Source organism: Rhinopithecus roxellana, chromosome 19 (genome assembly GCF_007565055.1).
Source record: "Rhinopithecus roxellana isolate Shanxi Qingling chromosome 19, ASM756505v1, whole genome shotgun sequence".
NCBI classification, from domain to species: domain Eukaryota; kingdom Metazoa; phylum Chordata; class Mammalia; order Primates; family Cercopithecidae; genus Rhinopithecus; species Rhinopithecus roxellana.
The window spans coordinates 73,420,032-73,437,602 of NC_044567.1; the positions used below are offsets into that span (position 1 = coordinate 73,420,032).

At 51.9% G+C, this 17,571-nt stretch overlaps 1 protein-coding gene across 3 annotated transcripts in view; it reads right to left on the reverse strand.

Moving 5' to 3' along the window:
* Positions 1-17,571, reverse strand: part of PLEKHM1 (pleckstrin homology and RUN domain containing M1) — a 57,102-nt gene that overhangs the window by 6,761 nt on the left and 32,770 nt on the right. For all 3 annotated transcript variants that reach the window (XM_030923754.1, XM_010383621.2, XM_010383619.2), the window contains exons 6-9: positions 13,736-14,006; positions 10,948-11,865; positions 8,239-8,384; positions 3,904-4,097 (exon numbers count right to left, since the gene is read on the reverse strand). In XM_030923754.1, coding sequence (XP_030779614.1) covers positions 3,904-4,097; positions 8,239-8,384; positions 10,948-11,865; positions 13,736-14,006 — 1,529 coding nt within the window. The remainder of the gene's footprint in view (positions 1-3,903; positions 4,098-8,238; positions 8,385-10,947; positions 11,866-13,735; positions 14,007-17,571) is intronic.

The following is a 17,571-nucleotide window of genomic DNA, read 5'->3' on the forward strand; positions in this document are numbered from 1 at the left end:
AGTAAAATTCCTGCACTCTAGGAAGGGAAGCTGCCATTTGTCACCAAGAAAACATGGGACACAGCAGGCAGGGGGGACACAGGTTGGCCCTGAGCTGGCAGGAGTGTGGGCTGATCTGGATGGATAATTAGCTTTGCCATCCATCCTCTGACCATAGTCGTGGAAGCTCTGGGAGCCCCTGTGCCCTGGGCCTGTCACCCTCTCAGCAAGGACTTGCAACTGGCTTCTCCACAGTGCTCAATCAAGGCCAGAGGGGAGAGGGTGCTGGCCCAGGGGTGAGAGGCCACTTCCTCTCCTGGCCTCCAGGAAAGAAACTCTCGTGCACCGGGGCACAGCCAGGCCTACTTGGGGCCTCAGTTTCTCCACCCACACAATGAGGAGAACTCTCTTTGTCCTCTGGCGTGAGGCTGGGAAAGAGACCACAGGAATCTGGAGGGCTCTCTAGGAGAGAGGAAAATGAGGAGAGGTCAAATCTTAGCTCCTGGAACCGATGAAGTGATGGGGAAGGAGACGGCCAGGCAAGGGCTGGAAGATCGGGGGGACATGGGTGGGGGCCTGGGTGCCACCTGCCTCCTGAGCCCTGGCTCCTCCTCTACCCACCGCTCCCTGGCCATTGGGAGGGACACCGAGGTATGGTGGGTGGACAGGGTGTAGGGCATTTCTGTGATGGCTTCCTCCCAAGGACTGGAGAGGACACTCTCAGGGGCTTCTCTGGCTCTTGGAGTCAGGTCCTAGGTCTGCCGGAGAGAATCCGGCCAGGCAGCTGCCACTAGTGCAGGACAGCTCCTCCCTGACTTCCCGTCCCACATCCAAGACCTGCCCATGCCTCAGCCCTCTCCTCCTCTCAACCTTCCCTCTGGCTGACTTGGTCCAGGCCCAGCTCCCTGGTGTTAATTACTAACACCAGCTGCCACCCAGGGCTCTCCCCTTCACCAACTGCACTCTGCTGGGGCCAGAATCGTCTTTTTGTGTGTTTGTTTTGTTTTTGAGATGGAGTCTCGCTCTGTCTCCCAGCCTGGAGTGCAGTGGCATGATTTTGGCTCACTGCAAACTCTGCCTCCTGGGTTCAAGTGATTCTCCTGCCTCACCCTCCCTAGTAGCTGGGATTACAGGTGCCTGCCACCACGCCCGGCTAATTTTGTATTTTTAGTAGAGACGAGGTTTCGCTATGTTGGCCAGGCTGGTCTCAAACTCCTGACCTCAGGTGATCCACCCGCCTTGGCCTCCCAAAGTGCTGGGATTACAGGCGTGAGCCACTGTGCCTGGTCTTTTCAGAGTGGTCTTTTCTAAGCCGTTGATCAGAAGTGATAGCCCCGTGCTCAAAACCCTTCAATGGTTCCCCACAAGTAGCAGATCAAATCCGAAGGCCTCGAGGGCCCTTTGAGTTCTGGCCCCTGTACCCGAAGCCCAGCTGCCCAGAGCCCCTCAAGGGCGTCAGTGAGCTGTGCTCCGGCCAGCCTCTTGCTACCGGTCCCTTAGCCAGGAAAGCCAGGTTCTCCCCTGCCCTTTCTACTCTTTCCTCATTTTTCTAAACCCCAGTTCAACAGACACACAATGCTACTGGTGTTGTGGCAACATGTGTGTGTGGATGGAATGAGGTGCAGAAGCAGGTGGTGGTGGGCTCTGAGAAGGGCTGACTGGATGGTCTGCTTTATTCCCTTTCATAAATGCCCCTCACTTGAAACACTGATCTTTGTAAAGAAGAAAAACATTTTAGAAGAAAAAAGGAAAAGAACTCTGCGTGCCCTAAGCTCAGATGCCATCTCCTCTGGAAGCTCCTTTGGCCCCTGCCAAGGCTGGATCAGGTGCCCTCAGGGCACACATAATGCTAACCCAGGGCCATCTGTGGCCCAGACTCTGGGTCCCTCATGCAGCCCTCACCACTGTTTAGGAGGCCACAGGAATGGAGGAATCACTGGCCCATTTTATAGATGGGAAAGCTGGACCCAGAGAAGTGAAGCAACTTTCCTGACGCACAGTGGGTGAGGGGCTCCCATACGGTTTCCCCTGCCCTATGCTGTTTCCATGGGACTTCCATAGGCATGGGAAGCAGGCTGGACACATAGCAGGAGTACAGCGCTGCTGCCCAGGGACGAAGCAGGAGGGCTAGGGAGAGAGACAGGGCTGCCCCTGGTGCCCGCAGAGACAGGTCAGTAAAGCCAATGAACAAACTCTCTCAGCAGGGTGGGGACGGGTGTATGGGGCTGGGGCCCACAACCCACCCCACAGGCAGCTGGTCTACACAGGTCTGCAGGCCTGTGCAAGTACTTGGCTCCTTGACCAAGGAGGGTGATGAGGCCCCACCCGATCCCAGAGATTTCACCACCTGGTTAGGTGGGCAGGAGGACAGTCTCTCTGGACTCTCAGAGGTAGGGAGTGAGTCAGCGCTTGCCAAGAAGTGGAGACCCAGTCACCTTTGGATGCTTGGATGGCCAGAGCCTTCAGGGGTGAAGCCTTCTAGGGTCTAGGGTCCCACATGGTAGGTCCCCAGAGGGCTTTCTGTTCTTTCAGGCCCTGCAGAGGAGACCAAGGCTCAGCTGGCAGCTGTGGGGCCAGATTCTCCTCTTTGCCTAGGGGAGAGCACCCCTTGAGAGCCCCTGCTCGGGGCACACCCTGGCCTTGAGGAGGTCCGGCTCTGGAAGCACTGCAGCCAGGATGGAAGAGGCAGTCTCCAGAGAGGCGCTCTCTAGGCCAGCCCTGTGGTGAGGGAAGGCCAGATGGAGGAACCTGGAGGGGCTTGTGAGTGGTCCCTGCCCCCAGAAACCCAGAAGAGGTGGACTCAAAGCCCATGCTGGGCAGTAGGCACCGGCAGGCTTCTCCACATGAGGTCTGCCCTCCTGAGGGTGCTGGGAGAGCATAGCCCTGGGAAGACTATGGCCTGGGCTGTGACCTGAGGACTAGGAAGCATTTATGACAGGAATGGAGAGACCTGAGTCCCTGTTGAAGCCCAGCATCACATCCCATTCCTGAGCACCAAAGGCCCCAGGCCCTTGGTGAGAGAAGCTTCCTGAAGGGCATCCTGAGGGCCCTGCCCCGATCACGTCTTCTTTGGAGAATTTCAGGAGGGAAGCTGGCATGGGCCAGATGACTGGCTGGGATGGGGAAGAGGTGGGGACATCTGGCCCTCGCCTGCCTCTCGCCACACTCCCCACTTCCCTCCTCACCATAGCCAAAGTTCTCTCTGGGCTTTCCACCGACGGTGCCTTTGTTCATGGCCTGTGCGTGCTATTCCTTCTGTCTGCAACGCTGTTTCCCCCTTTGCTTCTCCTTTCTAATTCTTCCTAATTTTTCAGGTCTCACCTTAGAAGTCACTTCCTCCAGGAAGTCTTTTCTGCTTTGTCCTCCTTTCATCTGGGCTGGATGTCAAGCCTCTGTGGTTCCAGGACATCCTGCCTCTCACCCTCACCCCCAGATGCAGTTGCTGACTTCCCCACCTATCTCCCTCTCACCCTCACCCCCGGATGCAGTTGCTGACTTTCCCACCAGTCTTCCCTGCCAGGCCAGAGGCTTCCGGTGGGTCGGCCCTGGCTCTGCCCTGCTCAGTGTTGGAGCCCACATGCCTCGCCAGGTGTGCAGTGCTTAGCATGTTCTCAGTCCATGTTTTTGAGTAAACAAATGGTTACATGAACAAAACCCCAAAATCACCCCCAAAAGATGTGATTATTTCCCAGGCCCAGTGGGAAGCTCTCTGCCCAGGTTTCCTCCAGGTGGACGCCTTGCCCTGGGCCCTGCCTCTGTGTGTGTGTGTGCGTGTGCATGAGTGCCTGCATGTGTGTACATTTGTGCACATGTGCATGTGTGTGCATGTCTATGCATTTGTGTATACATGTGTGCACGTGTGTGTACATGTACATATATGTATGTGTGTTTATGTGCACACACACATGCACATAGGTTGCTTACCTCTTGCTGAGCTCCTTCAGGGCGCCGCTCCGGCACAGGCCCAGGTAATCCCCCAGGAGCTTCAGCTGCTCCCGGCTCCTCCCAATGAGGTGCATCCGCTCCACATGCTCGTACAGAGACGCGTTCACCATCTGCAGGTTGATGAGGGGCTGGGCCCGGATCTGTGTCAGAAACTTCAGGGCCTGTCTGCAGATCTGGGGGTACCACCAGGCATTGGGGATGGGAAGGAATGGCTGTTCAGTGAGCACTGCCCGGCCAGGTGCCACATGACCTGCTCACTTACCTGAGAGGCTATCTTCATTTTACAGATGGGAAACGGAGGCTCAAGGAGATCAGGAGATTTGGCTAGGGTCACCCAGCTTGTAAATGGTACAGTCAAGCTCTGAACCCAGTTTATCTGACTCCCAAACCCGCTCTCCCTTTAATGGCAAGGGGCACTGCCCCCTCCCCAACCATGCTGAGATGAGGGAGGGACTGCTCTGGTAACACCCCCTCCCTCTGGGCCTCACAGATCCTTCCCACTCTTTCCTGTCCTCCCAGCCCCTCCTTCCCCCCACTAAAGGAAACAGGCACTCCCCTCTGTGCCCTGACTCAGGAACCAGGTGACAGGCTGAGTCAGGCTCCAGCCACAGGAAGCTACAGATCAGACACAGCTCACCAACAGGCTTCCCTGAGCTCCCTCGGCTCACATCAGCAGCAACACCGGGGCTCCGTGTGCAGCTGAGTGATCCGTCTCAGTCTCTCCCGGCTGACAGGGTGTTGAAGGTTCTACCCTTGGCCCTGATCCTAATACCAACGCCAATAATCGAGCACCTACTATTTGCAAAACACTGGGCCAGGAACTTGACCACATTATCCCTTCATCCTCAGAACAACCCGTTAGGGAGGGTGTCCCTGTCCCCGTTTTCTAGATGAGGAAACGGAGGCTTAGAGGAGCTAACATGGCTTATACAACCTGCCCGCAGAACCTGTCAGGTCTGAGCTGAGGTGTCATCTCTGAACACCAGACTGCTGCACTAACCAGAAGCCCCCTCCCCTGCAGTGGCCTCGCTGCATTATAAGGACGGAGGAGCCGTTCTCCACAGCCAAAAAGTGCATAGTGGTTACAAGTCTGGCCCAGCTCAGATCTTTAACATCTTAACTAGTCCTTTCATTACATATTTTATTTCTGGTGGTTTTGTTTTTGATACTATTATAAATGATTGTCTTATAAAATAGTAATTTGTTTGCTGATGTATAGAAATGAAATTGATTTATTTGACTGTCTTATCCAGCAACGTTTTCAAATTCTAATAAATTGTGTAGGCAAAAAAAAAAAGTCTGGCTTCGGAGTCAGAACAGAATTGAATCCTGCCTCCATCACTTTATACCTATATGACCTGGTGAAACTTATCCCGCTGTGACTCAATTTTTTCATCTGTAAAATGGGGAAAATGAGAGCAACTAAGGCTCACTGGTTTGGGGCCTTTTCGTTCGCTGCTGCTGCTTTAGTGCTGAGGCCCGGCACTCAGCAGGATGTCAGCCCAGGACTAAGGCTTCTTTCTCATGGGATTATTTTGAATTCAGATTAAGAGGTATTCCAGGAGAGCTCCTGGCACAGGGCCTGGCAGGTGGCACATCCCCAGTAAATGTGAGTTGCTATCAGTTGCTGTGTGAGTGCCTGGTGTGGCCCTGTTGTCCCCTTGAGGGCTAGGGACAAAACTGGCCCTCAGGAGACCTACCCCTGTATCTGGGGGCTGAGGGGACCTCTGACGTCTTGCCTCCCAGCTCCACCAGCATCTCTCACCTCCCCCAGCAATGGACAACCTCTTATTTTCCCATAGCCTGGGGCCCTGAGGTACCAGCCCCCCAACCTAGGGAGAGCCCAATGGCAAACTCCTGGTGTCTTGGGTGACTTCTCTAACCCTAACTCAGTTCTTCCCATTACTTGGCCCCAGGCCTTGGGTGAGGCTCTGATGAAATAACACACAGGAATGTGTGCGGAACACTGCCAAGCACTGCGGATGGGCAGGGGCTTTGTGCTCCCCAGCGACTGTTCCTATCCTGTGGGAATGGAAGAGACAGACAGAGAGAAGCCTCACCCCTGGGCTGACATCCTGTCAGTGCCAGCCAGGCCTCAGCACAAGTGGGTCAGCCAGAACAGCAACGGTGAACAATAAGGCCCCAAACCCGTGGGACGGCCACTTTCTATCTTGAATTTCCCTGTCTTTCCTAGGCCAGCAATTTTTGAGAGGGAGAGCAAGCTGAGGATTTCCTGATCTCAGATATGCCTAGAGAAGGACTGTACTTTTCTAGTTAGAAAAGGAAGTGGTACAAGGATAAGGGCAGTGAATAAGGAGATGGCTCAATGGAAGTTATCAGGGTCCTGTAAATAGTGAACGTGTTTTATGATCAAAGGGTTGTTTGCATTTTTTGGTGATTTTGAGGTTTCATTTCCTCTACATGGTTAAATATTTAACACTGACAGCAGGGGTGGGGACAAGGCAAAGAACAAAAAAATCAAAATGAAGCCAACTTCTGCGGGGTTTCCCCATCCCAGGGAGGTGGAGGCTGAGGTAGAACTGACTGAAAGAGTCACCTTCCCTGCACTATGATGAGGACACAGCCACACATCAGGACTACATAGCTGGCAGGCCCTGACTCTCCAGAGGAGCAAACAGCTTCTTCCTTGTGTTTCTGTGTCTGTCTTAATAGAAATCTGTGCCTTTGGAAGAAAACCAAATTTGTACCCCTTGAGGCAGACACTGACCAAGTGAATTAGGGAGATGGGTGGGTGAATAGGCAGGAGGTGTGATAGGCCCCAGGGAGAGAAAGGACACTGTTCTAACTGACAGGCACACACTGCCACACCTGCCCTCCCAAGAGCCCCACCACAGACGCTGTTGTTAATCCTCCTTTTACAGATGAGGAAGCTGAAGCTAATTTGCTCATGGTAACATAGCTAGGAAAGTGGCGAAGTTCAGCTGGAGAAAAGGAAAATTCTGAAAGACTTTAGGGTACATCTTATTCAAAAGCATTTGGTGAACATAAAAAATTAGTATTATACCCAAGGTATAATATTAAGTGAACCAAGCTTCTTATAAAGCAGTATGAGTCCTGTCTGATCCCAACTTTATAAAAAATAGATGCATATGTCAATAAATGCACAGAAAAGGGTATACCCCAAAATGTTAATAATGGTGACCTCTGGGTTACCGCACAGAATTTTGATTGGTCTTTGGGCTTTTCTGTAATTTTAAAATGTTAAACAATAACCATGTATTATCTTAATAATGGGGGGAGCCACAGAAAAAGTGCTTTTCAAAACATGAAATAAATATGCCCATGCAGGGCCTGCAGGGGGGTGCAGTCATCTGGGCCTCATAGGGTTGGCAAAGGCAAGGATGACTGCTCCAAGGTATAGCCAGCTCAGATCTACCCATCCACCTACGTATTCACCCATCCACCCAGCCATATACCCACCGTCTACCCATCTACCCATTCACCTACCCATCTACCCATCTACCTACCCATCCACCTACCCACCAACCCATCCACTCATCCACCTAACCATTTACCCATCTGCCTACCCAGGCACCCATCCACCTACCTATCCACCCATTCACCAATCTACCCAACTACCTACCCATCAACCCATCCACCATTCACCTACCCATCCATGTAGCCACTTGCTCATCCACCTACCTACCTACCCATCCACCTAACCATCCACCTAGCCACCTGCTCATCCACCTACCTACCTGCTCACCCACCTAGCCATGCATCCATCTACCTATCTAATCTATTCTATCTTTTCTTTCTATCTATCTATCTACCTATCTACCTACCTATCTATCTAACATTTATCTGCTGGTACCTTAAGCAGTTATGTTTGTAGCCTATCTATCTATCTATCTATCTATCTATCTATCTATCTATCTGTTTATCTAACATTTATCTGCTGGTGCCTTAAGCAGTTATGTTTGTAGCCTATCTACCTATCTATCTATCTATCTATCTATCTATCTATCTATCTATCTATCTACCTGTTTATCTAACATTTATCTGCTGGTTCCTTAAGCAGTTATGTTTGTAGCTTCAGGAAACCATCCTCAGACTCCCTCCTGGGGACTAAGACAGCCACCGACAGAGCTCTGCCCAGGGCTGTGGACAGGCACCAAGCTTTTCTCTTGGTTAGCTCCCCCACATCAGTGCCTGAACCAGTGACCCCAGCTTCCCTTGTTTAGAGGAACCAAACTCCTCTAAACAGATGAACAGCAGCAGCAAAGAGGAGTGAACACCCCTCTGTCCCTCAGCAGCCCTGAATGGCTGTGACAGGCTGGGCTTGAGACTTACCGGGCGCTTGGTGAGGTCCCAGTTGTGGATGATCCTGGCCGGAATCACTGAGGCATCGTCTTGGTGGCAGATGTCACAGTAATAGAGGCCAGAGAAGGCACAGAGCTTGGGTCGTACAAAGGAGAAGCCGATCTGCCGGGAGCAGCCTGGGGAGATGGGTAGAGAGTGAGTGGTGTGGCCAGAGTCAGCTCCTAGTAACTTGGGAGCTGCTGTGGTGGAAAGGATCTGCTAATTTTGTTTTTAAAGGTAGGTACAAACACAAGAATAACCACTCGTATTTCCACCACTCAGAACTCCCCTACTAATTAAATCTTTACAACAACACACTGTAAGAACTATCATTATTTTACAGCTGAAGAAATGGATGCTCAGAGAGGTTAGGAAATCTGTCTGGTCACATAGTGATGAAGTGGCGTGGCTGGCATTCAGATCTGGGTTTGGCTGGTTCCAGAGCCTGCGTTCTGCTCCATTACTCCTTGCTGCCTGTGTCCAGTGTCCCCACTGCTGGCTTGGCAATGCCAGCCTCCTCTAGGTCCACCCCTCCACTCGGGCCCCAGAATGGAAGCAGCAGAGTAGGAGCTGTGGCGAGCAGCGAAGCAGCTGGGGGGCAGGGACTGGGGTCGGGGATGGCAACAGGGAGTGGATGGGCAGCCAGCAGGGGGCAGGGGAGTCCGCACAGAGTTGGATGCCTCAGGACTGTGGGGCAGGACTGGCTTCGGCCCCCTTGTTGGAGGCGTCTCCACAGCTGGGGCCAGTGGGAATGGGAGTGGGGTGTGCCCTGGGCAAAAAGCAGAGGCCCTGACTCAAATTCTGAACATGTGTCGACTCCTCCAGGGGCAGGCAGAAGGGTCCCCAGGGCCTTGAGACCATAGGGCGGGCTGTGTTGCTCACCAGCTGCCTCACCTTGACCTTCATCTAATTTCTCAAAGCTCCATTTGAGTGACTGTAAAATTCAGTCACTACCAGCTATTTTGTGGGGTTATTACAAAGCTTAAATGAGACAAGGTTCTGCAAGTACCCTGCAAATTATGAAATACAACCCAGATGCCAGTGGTTGGTGTCTGCCACTGAGCCGTGCCTGCTGGGTAGAAAGGAAACCCAAACTCCCTGGTGGCATAGTCCCACCTGCTGGAGGGTGGCAGCCATGGTGAGAGTTACCCCCGCAGCATTCACACCCACAGGCGAGAAACCCTTTCTCGCAAGCCCTGGAGTCCCAGCCCCCTCAGAGCCTGGCCCCCACAAAGTGTGAGTGCTGGGGCAGGAGGGGGAGAGGCCAAGTGAGGCTTGCAGGTGTTTTCTGCAGGAAGCTCTGTTCTGCCTAGCTTCTCCCATCCTTCCGGGGCCAACCGCAGACCACTTCCTTTCAGAAGCTTGAAGCAGGCTTCCCTCCAGTCCACGCCAACAGGACAGCTCCCAAACCAAGGCTCAGCTTCTTGCTCTGGCCTTCTGCAGCAGGGCAACCCCCTCACAGGTCACCTGAGGGTCCCATGGTGATGGGACGCCATCTGCCCCTGGATGGTGGGGGGAGTGGGAGGAGCTAACAATGGAATGTGGGCAGGGGGATGTCACGCACCCTTGACAACCCTAGGGATGCCCTCTAGGGTCCTGCCTATGAGGACAGGCTCTGGGGCCTGACGGTCAAGGTCCCAATTCTGCCTCTGGCCAGGCATGGTTGCTGACACCTGTAATCCCACACTTTGGGAGGCTGAAGCAGGAGGATCACTTGAGCCTGGGAGTTCAAGACCAGCTTGAGCAACATGGGGAGACCCCATCTCTACTAAAACAAACAAACAAACAAAAAAAGAAAATTCTGCCTCTGCCACTTACTAGCTGTCTGAGCTTACTGGCAGACACCAACCAGGTACTTACCAGCTCTGTGCTTCAGTGTCCTCCCCTATCAACAGAGATGATAATAGTAGCACCTATCTCTACAGGGTTGTTATGAGACTTAAATGAGATAATCCAAATAAAGCAGCTGGCCCAGTACCCAGCACAGAAGTATTAGATTTGATGATGAGGAAGACATAGCAGATGTACTGACTTGGAATAACATCCACAGTGTAGGAAAAAACCAAGTTGCAGAACAATATATCCAGCGCTCAACACAGCAGCCAAGAACCCCGTGTGCCCCCTTTAAATGTAAATGAATTTAAATGGAAAATTCAATTGCTTAACCACACTAGCCACACTTTAAGTACCCGGTAGCACCATGTGTCTCACAGCTATGGCACTGGACACACAGATCTAGGAAATTTTCATCATTACAGAAAGTTCTGTTGGGCAGCACTGAATAGCATCAGCCCATTTTTGTAATTTAAAAAAAAGGGGGTACACTTATAAAAGCAGCAGAAATATTTGGAAGCATACCATGCCCCTGCTCTGAAAGAACAGGATAGTAGAGCAAGAAGAAAATGAAGTGGGCTGGGACTCCCTGAGCAGCGCAGTGAGTGGCCAGCCTGCCGCCCATCAGTGGGAGGTGGCAGGAGAGGGATGGGTGAGCAGGGCCGACTGCCTATGAGCGGAGCACTGGCCCCAGCGGGGGCTGGGGAGGAGCGGAAGCTGCAGGGCAAGCCTCATCTGTGGCCTCATCCCTAGGGGAAGGATGGGGGCATTTGCAGGGAGGCAGAAGGGTGGGGAGCCTAAATCAGGAATCCGCAGGAGGCGGAGTGAGGCTGGCAGGCTGGGGGTGGCAGTGGAGCAAGTCGGCACCTGCGCAGAAGCAGCCTTGGGAGTCAAGGCCTTTCTCCATGGGGATGGCCACCAGGTACTGCAGCAGGAAGCCGTTTTCCCGGGTGGCAAATTTCAGAACCTCCTGACAGTTTTCATCCAGGCTCCCGCCCAGGGTCACCGCCTCCTCGGCCGTCTCCAAGTAAGATGCCAGGACTTTGCGGACCAGGTCCCTCCACAGGGCGGCCTCCTCGGCGTTCCCGGCCTGCAGCTTCAGGACGGCCTTGGCTGTGATGATTTTGAAGAAGGACGGGCCCCCAAGGCTTGTGTCTGGCAGGATGTCCCGGATGGTCTCCACGCCATGGCTGTCACTCAGCATCTTCTCATTGTTCCTGATGCGGAAACATTTCAGAGCCTCCAAGGACAGGGAAAAGATATAGGGCATCCAGGTCCTGTCCATGTACAAGTACAGCAGGGACTCCTTGATGGCATCTGGCTCTGGAACCTGGGCGGACGACCAGTCAAACTGAGTGCCCTGGAGGGCCGCGGGCTCGGACAGCACGTCTGAGGGAGAGGGGCAGCCCTGGGGCGCCTCGGGGGGGTCCTCAGGCTGGTCTGGGTACGGCACATTCACCCACTCATCCTCCTGCTGAGGCCGGACCTTCTGCAGGGCCTCCCGCACCCGGTCCAGCCAGTCCTCGGCTTCATCCTGGGAAGAGGTGCGCAGGGCCAACTTCTTGCCAGAGAAGACCAGCTCGAAGCGCCCGTCACTGTGGGCCGGCCCCACAGACTCACAGCGCAGCAGGGAGCAGTTCTCCACACAGGTGCGCTCCTCGTTGCTCAGGTAGAGGCGGAACTCCAGCGGGGAGAGCTCACAGAAGAGCTCCTTCCAGATGCCCATTGCCCCCCGCCGCTCCACGGTACCTAGCTTCATGAGACCCCGGAACGGGTTGGACAGGCCTGGAGGCAGAGGCAAAAAGCACATTAGTTGGCGGGCCTGTCTCTGTCCTGCCCAAGGCAGCCTCTGCTGCCTGATGCCCTACAGTGCGTGTGGACAGTGACTGTCCCCAGAACACAGGCCAGCCACGGGGCACTATCACATGGGACCCTGAAAGCTGGATAGGAACATCTCCATTCACACCTCCACTGCTGCTCTTGCGTCCTGTATTTCACTGAGAAAATAAAAGCACCCAAAAGATCACCTCCACACGCCCTGTTCCCTACACCCACGCCCTCCCTCCTGCTGCCAGGAATGAACCAAGTGTGCTTCTTTCTGTGTGAGGCCAAACCCTCCATTTGTGCAGGAGGTCTCTCCTTCCGCAACCTACTCAAGGACAAGGAGCAGTCCCTCTCTCCTCTGTTGCTGTTTCCTTGTTTCTCTATTGGGTGACTCCTATTGGCACACATGCACGCTGTCATTTCTCCCATCTTTAGCAGCACCTCTCGTCTCCACGCACTTCCCTAATGACCACCATGTTTCTCGGGTCCCTTTACAGAAAACCTGTTTGAAGAGGCATCAAAACTGTTGGTCTTGGCTGGACGCGGTGGCTCACGCCTGTAACCCCAGCACTTTGGGAGGCCGAGGCAGGTGGATCACAAGGACAGGAGATCGAGACCAGCCTGGCCAATATAGTGAAACCCCATCTCTACTAAAAATACAAAAATTAGCCAGGTGTGGTGGTGGGTGCCTGTAGTCCCAGCTACTTGGGAGGCTAAGGCAGGAGAATAGCTTGAACCCAGGAGGCAGAGGTTGTAGTGAGCCGAGATCGTGCCACTGCACTCCAGCCTGGGCGACAGAGTGAGACTCCGTCTCAAAGAAAAAAAAAAGGAAGCACTGGAGGACCTTAAACAAATAGCAGATCCTCCAGCCTGGCCAACATAGCGAAACAACATCTCTATTAAAATTACAAAAACTGGCCAGGCACAGGGGCTCACACCTGTAATCCCAGCATTTTAGGAGGCCAAGGCGGGCAGATCACCGGAGGTCAGGAGTTCGAGACCAGCCTGACCAACACGGAGAAACCCCATCTCTACTAAAAATACAAAATGAGCTGGGTGTGGTGGCTCATGCCTGTAATCCCAGCTACTCGGGTGGCTGAGGCAGAACAATTGCTTGAACCTGGGAAGCGGAGGTTGTGGTGAGCTGATATCACATCATTGCACTCCAGCCTGGGTAACAAGAGCGAAACTCTGCCTCAAAAAAAAAAAAAAAAAAAAAAAAAAAAAAAAAGCAAAAATTAGCTGGGCATGGTGGCAGGTGCCTGTAATCCCAGCTACTTGGGAGGCTGAGATAGGAGAATTGCTTGAACCCAGGAGGCTGAGGTTGCAGTGAGCAGAGATCACGCCACTGCACTCCAGCCTGGGTGACAAAGGAAGACTCCATCTCAAAACAAATAAACAAACAAAACAAATAGCAGATTTGATTAAGCCCCCCAGAGCTGTTACATAAACCAAATACTGAGGGTAAACACCTTTGGAAGGACCAGTTAAAACACCTGGGGCTTCATGGAGCCGGATGTGCTCTGAGCTATAGGTGGAATCAAGAGTTTTCTATAATCATAAATTGCATAGTTTTCAGGGAAAATATTTTCCTATTTGACTGGTGAAACAGTATTTTTGTCCTCTGTAGGCAGTTTTGAGACAATATAGTACTTTTCCTGAAATGCTTCCCTGAATGAGCATGATTATGATGGCATTCTGGAATGAGGTTTTATAATACTTGTGGGAACACACTACCTCTTTAGCAATGGAAAACAGGACTTCAGAGCTGCCTTCTGAAAGACCTGGTCCCTGCAGATGGGACCCACCCAGGACCCTCCTATTAACCTACCCATCTGTCTCCGGTGTACCACCCGGAAGCTCTTATGCCCCTGGGATGGGGCTGCCTGGGCTTGCCTTCTTCCTGGGGAAGGTACACACGCTTGGTCTAATGCCCCCAGGGAGCAGCTTTTTCTTGGTCCTTGAGAAAAATGCCTGTGGAGACCAGGCCTTGACTCTGGAGTCCCCCTGGAAGAAGCTATTGGGTGGTCTGAAGCCATCTCCAGGGGTTGCTCCTGGGAAGGCCGGTAGAAGTCATCTTCTGAGATCCAGCTCTTGTTTTTCTGTTGGGAAAGAAGACAGCAGTTGTTTGTTTTAAAGTTTTTTTGTTTTTTTTGTTTTGAGACGGGGTCTCGCTCTGTTGCCCAGGCTGGAGTGCAATGGTGCAACCTCGGCTCACTGCAACCTCTGACTCCTGGGTTCAAGCAATTCTCCTGCCTCCGCCTCCCGAGTAGCTAGGATTACAGGCGCCCACCACCATGCCCAGCTAATTTTTGTATTTTTAGTAGAGACAGGGTTTCACCATGTTGGCCAGGCTGATCTAGAACTCCTGACTTCAGGTGAGCCACCCGCCTCAGCCTCCCAAAGTGCTGGGATTACAGGCATGAGCCACCATGCCCAGCCTGAAGTTTTTTTTTTTTTTTTTTAAAGTCTTTGTCTAGACATGGCTCATATATCATAAAATTAACCCACTTAAAGTATGTAATTCGGCCAGGCATGGTGGCTTATACCTGTAACCGCAGCACTTTGGGAGGCTGAGGCGAGAGGATCACCTGAGCCCAGGAGTTTGAGACCAATCTGGGCAACATAGTGAGAACCTATCTCTACAAAAAATAACTAGCTGGGTGTGATGGCACACACCTGTAGTCTCAGCTACTGAGGAGACTGAAGCAGGAGAATCGCTTGAGCTGGGGAAGTCAAGGCTGCAGTGAGCCATGCAGCCTGGTCGCAGCCTAGGCAACAGAATGAGACCCCATCTCTAAAAAAAACATTAAAAAGTGTCCAATTCAATTATTTTGGCTTAGTCACAGAGTTGCGCAATCATCGCCACCATCTAAGTTTAGCAAATTTTCCTCACCCAAAAAGGAAACCCCATACCCATTAAGCCGTCATCCCCATTTCCCCTGGCCACTCTCAGCTCTAGGCACCCACTCATCTACTTTCAGTCCCTACACATCTGCCTGTTCTGGACATCTCATATAGATGGAACTTGTGACACGTGACCTTTTGTGCCTGGCTTCTTTCTCTTAGTGGAAGGTTTTCAAGGTGCATCCACGTATAAGTGTTCATTCCTTCTTATTGCCAAATAATATTCCATTGTCTGGATCCACCACATTTGGCTTATTCACTCATTGGCTGATAGACATTTGGGTTATTTCTACTTTTTGACTATTATGAATAGTGCTGCTATGATCACTTATACACAAGTTTTTGTGTAAACATGTTTCATTGTCTTGGGTATATACTTAGGAGTAGACTTGCTGGATCATGTGTAACTCTATGTTTCCCTTCTTGAGGAACTACCAAGCTGTTTTCCAAAGTGGCTGCACCATTTTATATTCCCACCAGCAATGTATGAGGGTTCCAATTTCTCTCCTTGAGAAATATATTCAAATCCATTCAAGTCTAACTCAAATCCATTGTCTGTCTTAAAATGGGGCTGTCTTTTTGTTGCTGAGTGTGTTGTGGGTTGAATTGTGACCCCCCACAAAAGGACATGTTGAAACCCTACCCCCCAGTACCTCAGAATGTGACCTTTTCTGGAAATAGAGTCTTTGCAGAAGTAATTAGTTAAGATGAGGTCATGTTGGAGTAGAATGGGCTGTTCATCTAGTGTGACTGATGTCCTTATAAGAGGAGGAGAAAAGATACACGAAGAGAGGAGAACACCAAGTGGAGACAGAAATACAGAGGATGAACGTGTGTGACAGCAGAGGGGAGACCAGAGTAACATGTCTACAAACTAAGGAATGCAAATGAGCGCCCGCAACGCCAATACCCAGAAGAAAGGCAGGAACAGATTCTTCCTTAGACTCTCCAGAAGGAGCCTCCAGAACTATCAGAGAATAAATATCAGTTTTGTTTTGTTTTTGAGACAGAGCCTCACTCTGTCGCCCAGGCTGGAGTGCAATGGTGCAATCTCAGCTCACTGCAACCTCCGCCTCCCAGGTTCAAGCAATTCTCCTGCCTCGGCCTCACAAGTAGCTGGGATTACAGGTGCCCGCCACTGCATCCAGCTAATTTTTGTATTTCTAGTAGAGACAAGGTTTCGCCATGTTGGCCAGGTTGGTCTTGAACTCCTGACCTCAGGTGATCCACTTGCCTCAGCCTTCCAAAGTGCTGGGATTATAGGTGTGAGCCACCATGCCTGGCCTGTTTTGTTTTGAGGCAGGGTCTTACTCTTTGCCCAGGCTGGAGTACAGTGGCACAATCAGGGCTCATTGCAGCCTTGACTGCCCAGGCTCAAGCAATCCTCCTGCTTTAGCCCCACTGAGTAGCTGAGACTACAGGCAAGCACCAGCACGTCCAGCAAATTTGTTATATTTTTAGTAGAGATGGGCTTTCACCATGTTGGCCAGGCTGGTCTTGAACTCCTGGACTCAAGTGATCCGCCCACCTTTGCCTCTCAAAGTGCTGAAGTCACAGGCATGAGCCACCTGCCCGGCAATGTCTGTTGTTTTAAACCATCCTGTGTATGGTACTTTGTTATGGCGGCCCTAGGAACTAATACAAGTTGTAAGGTCCTTTATATATTCTGAATATGAGACCCTTATCGGATTTATGATTTGCAAATAATTTCCCCCATTCTGTGAGGTGTCGTTTCACTTTCTGGATGGTGTGCCCTCTGGAGCACATAAGTTGTTAGTTTTGATGAAGTCTAGTTTATCTATTTTTGTTGTTGTTTATGCTTCTGGTGTTGTATCTTAAAAAATCGTTGCCTAAGTCAGTATTACAAAGATTTACTTCTGTGTTTTCTGCCAAGAGCTGTATAGTTTTAGCTCTTACATTTAGGTTTCTGATCCATTTCGGGTTCGTTTTTGTGTAAGGTGTTAGGAAGGGGTGTTATTATTTTGCATGTGGGTATCCAGCTGTCCCAGCACGTAGGGTCTCAGGCCTGCTTTAGGGCTTGTCAGTCCTGCTTTTGGGTTAAGATGAGGGAGGCCTGGCGAGCAGGCCTCAGGGTGCTCATTGGCCACCTCTGCCTCTGCCGCCCACCTCTGGGCAGGCCCCTGCGACCCCAGGCAGCCAGGTCCTGCCCCTTCCCTTCGTTGTTCTCTTTTGAATCTGAAGCTGCTCACTGGCTGGGGGAGATGGGGTTGCGGGGAGCATCTGGGGTGAGTAGGCTTGTGGGAGTGGATTCTGGTTTCTTTTCTCCAGTATTTCAAGTCCTCCCTGGCTTTCTGTGCCTCAACATGGAAGGGCAGAGGCAAGGAAGCTGGCTGGGCCACCCTAAGTGTCAGTGTACACAGAGGAAATGAGTCACACAGTGGGAACAGCCCTACTGTTTTGTTAAGTGCCACTAACCTCACCCTGACATCGCTATTTCCAGTCCCTGAATCAAGATTGCGCTCCCTGCTTTGTAAACAGGGAAGGGTTGCTTTGGACAGTTGGATCCACTCAGATGCTATACAACTCCTCAAGCCAAGGGTGGCAAGTTTTGACTCAGGCGACTTGGGGGGTGGCTCACAGAACTAGGTCCCCAGAGACTCCTCCATGGGGCCTTCAGAACTGGCAGGTGCTTCCCCCTGCCAGTGACAGATGATGTGTCAGTCAGGGCAGCCACTGGGGACCATCCACAACACTAGATTCTGAGCAAAGCCTGCCTAGGTCATCAAGACCTGGGGGACC